Raw genomic sequence first — 3,116 nt, forward strand, 5'->3', positions numbered from 1 at the left:
TGGGGAGGCGGACGCGATCCTGGGAGAGAGCAACGCGTGTCCCCCCCTCGCCCCTCACCTGCTGCAGGACCTGGGCGGCCGTCTCCAGGGAGCAGTCGAAGATCACGTGGAACTCGCGGGCCCCCTTCATCTCCTTGAGCAGGGCCTTGGCGTCCTTGGTCCCGGGGGGCAGCTGCCGGATCCTGAGCCGGAGGTTGTGTCTGGAGGGGGCCTTGATGAGCTCCTGCAGGCGGATCAGACCTGCAGAGGCCAGAGGACACGTGTTCATTCCGGCAACTCCCATCGTCCCCGAAAGGGAGCCAGAGCCCCCCCCCCCCCCCCCCCCCCCCCGCCTTCCCCTTCCAGGTCACACTGCTGACAGCACGCATGCGGTTCCCTGCCCGGGCGGATACACTGTGTGGTCGCGTGTGTGGGAAGCATGGCCGTGTGTGTGGGACGTGTGGGAAGCGTGTGGGGGACGCATGGCTGTGTGTGTGGGAAGCGTGGCCATGCGTGGGGGACGTGTGGTCACGTGTGGGGGATGCGTGGCTGTGTGTGTGGGATGTGCGGTCACATGTGGGGGACGCATGGCTGTGTGTGGGGGACGCGTGGCTGTGTGTGGGGGACACGGGCTGGGACGGGCACTCTCCCAAGCGCACCAGGAATGCATTGGGGTGCAATCATCCTCTGCAGCCGACACCCCACACCTGTAACAAATGACATCCGTGCCCCTCACACGGGTTAAACAGGAAGTTGCTCCGTGCGACAGGGAACACCTGCCCCTCCACCAGCCGGGCTCGGGGGGACTTCGCGGGCTGTGACCCCTGCGGCCCTGCCAGGGTTTCTCGGTGACGAGGTTTCCCGGCTGAGGAGCCGGTGGCCCTAAGTCAGCGGTTCTCAACCTGTGGGTCGCGACCCCTTTGGGGATCGAACGACCCTTTCACAGGGGTCGCCTAAGACCATCGGAAAACACACATATAATGACATATTGTTTTGGTGATTCATCACGATGCTTTAATGATGTTCAATGTGTAACAATGAAAATACATCCTGTATATCAGATATTTACATTACGATTCATAACAGTAGCAACATGACAGTGATGAAGCAGCAACGAAAATAACTTTATGGTTGGGGGTCACCACCACATGAGGAACTGTATTAAAGGGTCGCGGCATTAGGAAGGTTGAGAATCACTGCCCTAGGTGATGGCGTCCTCCCCACGGAACCTCCTTAGAGGTGGCTCCTCGGCTCTCGCTGACGGGGCGGCATGTTGACGTGGGGAATCCTTTCTCCGTTAAAATAAAGAGGCCACAGACGCCTTAGAGACGGCGGCGAGGGAAGCGGAACAGCCTTTAACCCCCTCCTGCCGCCTGTAGGGAAGGGCGCGGCCCCACGCTGGCGGGGTGTGTGCTTTCCCGCGAGTAGGACTGTGAGTGGCGCTGGCTTCTGTTTGTTTTTTAAAATGCGTTTTTATTGATTTCAGGGAGGAGGGCGCGGGAGAGAGACAGAAACAGCAGTGAAGAGAGAGGATCACTGACCGGCTGCCTCCCGCACGCTCCCCACTGGGGATGGAGCCCACACCTGGGCCTGTGCCCTGACTGGGGATCGAACCCAGGACCCTTCAATCCGCAGGCCGGCGCTCAACCCCTGAGCCACCCGGGCCAGGGCTGGCCGCGCCAGTTTTAACAGAAGTGCTTATGGGCACGACGCACAGTCACACCCCGCTCCCCGTTACCTCGGCCGCGCTGTCGACCGACGCTGCTCAGCCGGCCATGCCTGTCATGTGGAAAATTGACTTTAAAAAAAAATTACACAGCTCTGTGCCCTCAGGAACTGTGGGCTTCGGGAACCAGTTGGAAATGCTCAGCTTCGTCATGTTCAGATGGAAACGGCGGCGTGTGCGGTGGGAGACGCGGCCGGCGCCACCTGCCCGGCCTGCACGTGGCCTTCATTTCCCGGTTTCCAGCTCTTCCCCCCAAAGGCACATCCTTCGGGCTCCCAGGTCCAGAGGTTCCTCCAGGACCAGGCACCGGTGGCGCTGACGTACGAGTCCAATGGAGGGCGAGGACGCAGGAGGCGGGAGCCCACCGAGCCCCACGCTCAGCACCCTCCTGAATGCTCAGCCTGAAACTAGAGTGTGAGCTGGCTGCCTTCCTGGGCACCTGCTTCTTGTCAAGTCAATCAACACGATGGAAGGCCCTCGGGGCCAATCAGGAGCACCGGCCTCCTCCTGACCCACCTGTCCGATGCGCACTCGGGGCGGGACAAGACCAGCTGAGGACCTGAGCCCCTGAGTCCTCACGGCCGCCCCGTGAAGCAAGCGCCCCTGTCTCCGTGTTGTCTCCCAGAGCAAGGGAGCGAAGCCAGGCCCCAGCGATCAGTGGCTCCTGAGGGCCCCGGGGGAGCGGGAGGGGCGTGGACCCCGATGTCCTCAGGGAGCCCACTCCCCGACCTCCCGTCAGCGCCCCCCTCACACACAGAGGCGGCTGGTGCCGGGAACAGGCGCAGCTGAGTTATCTGACGAGATGGGAACTGAGAGACAGGGACCCACTCTTCCTTCTTCTTTAAAAAAATATTTTTATTGATTTCAGAGAGAGGAACAGAGAGAGATGGAAGCATCAATGATGAGAGAGAACCATGGATCACCTGCCTCCTCTAGGCCTCCTACTGGGGATTGAGCCCACCACCCAGGCAAGTGCCCTGATGGGAATCGAACCCGGGACCCTTCGGTCCGCAGGCCGACGCTCTAGCCACTGGGCACACCAGCCAGGGCCATCCTTCCTTCTTCCCTGTCGGCCGCTCCGCGTCCCCTGGCGTTTCCTACCGTCTTGCTCCGCCATCTCTCTCTCTCTCTCTCTCTCTCTCTCTCTCTCTCTCTCGCTCACACACACACACACACACTCCGCTGGAGCAGGACCACAGGGAGGTCCGTGTGGCCCTCACAGGAAACAGGAGACATTTAAAACTCGGCGCGTGCCCTGCAGGGCCTGCTCTTTCGCGTGGCGGACAGAACGCCAATCCTGCCGTGTCTTCCTGATGTGGCATTTAAAGCTGAAACGTTTCCTCACTCCATTGGCTTTTAGAAACACTAACGTTTCCGGGGCTCCCTGTGCACCGGGCCCCCCGCTAAACGC

At 60.9% G+C, this 3,116-nt stretch overlaps 1 protein-coding gene across 1 annotated transcript in view; it reads right to left on the bottom strand.

The window, feature by feature from the left end:
* The window catches only part of GRIK1 (glutamate receptor, ionotropic, kainate 1), a 152,192-nt gene that overhangs the window by 74,867 nt on the left and 74,209 nt on the right, over window positions 1–3,116 (bottom strand). Inside the window, exon 8 of the mRNA XM_014536046.1 lies at window positions 59–240. Within this exon, the coding sequence (XP_014391532.1) occupies window positions 59–240 (182 nt within the window). The remainder of the gene's footprint in view (window positions 1–58; window positions 241–3,116) is intronic.

The sequence above is a fragment of the Myotis brandtii genome, unplaced genomic scaffold (assembly GCF_000412655.1).
Source record: "Myotis brandtii unplaced genomic scaffold, ASM41265v1 scaffold1557, whole genome shotgun sequence".
In the NCBI taxonomy this organism is placed as follows: domain Eukaryota; kingdom Metazoa; phylum Chordata; class Mammalia; order Chiroptera; family Vespertilionidae; genus Myotis; species Myotis brandtii.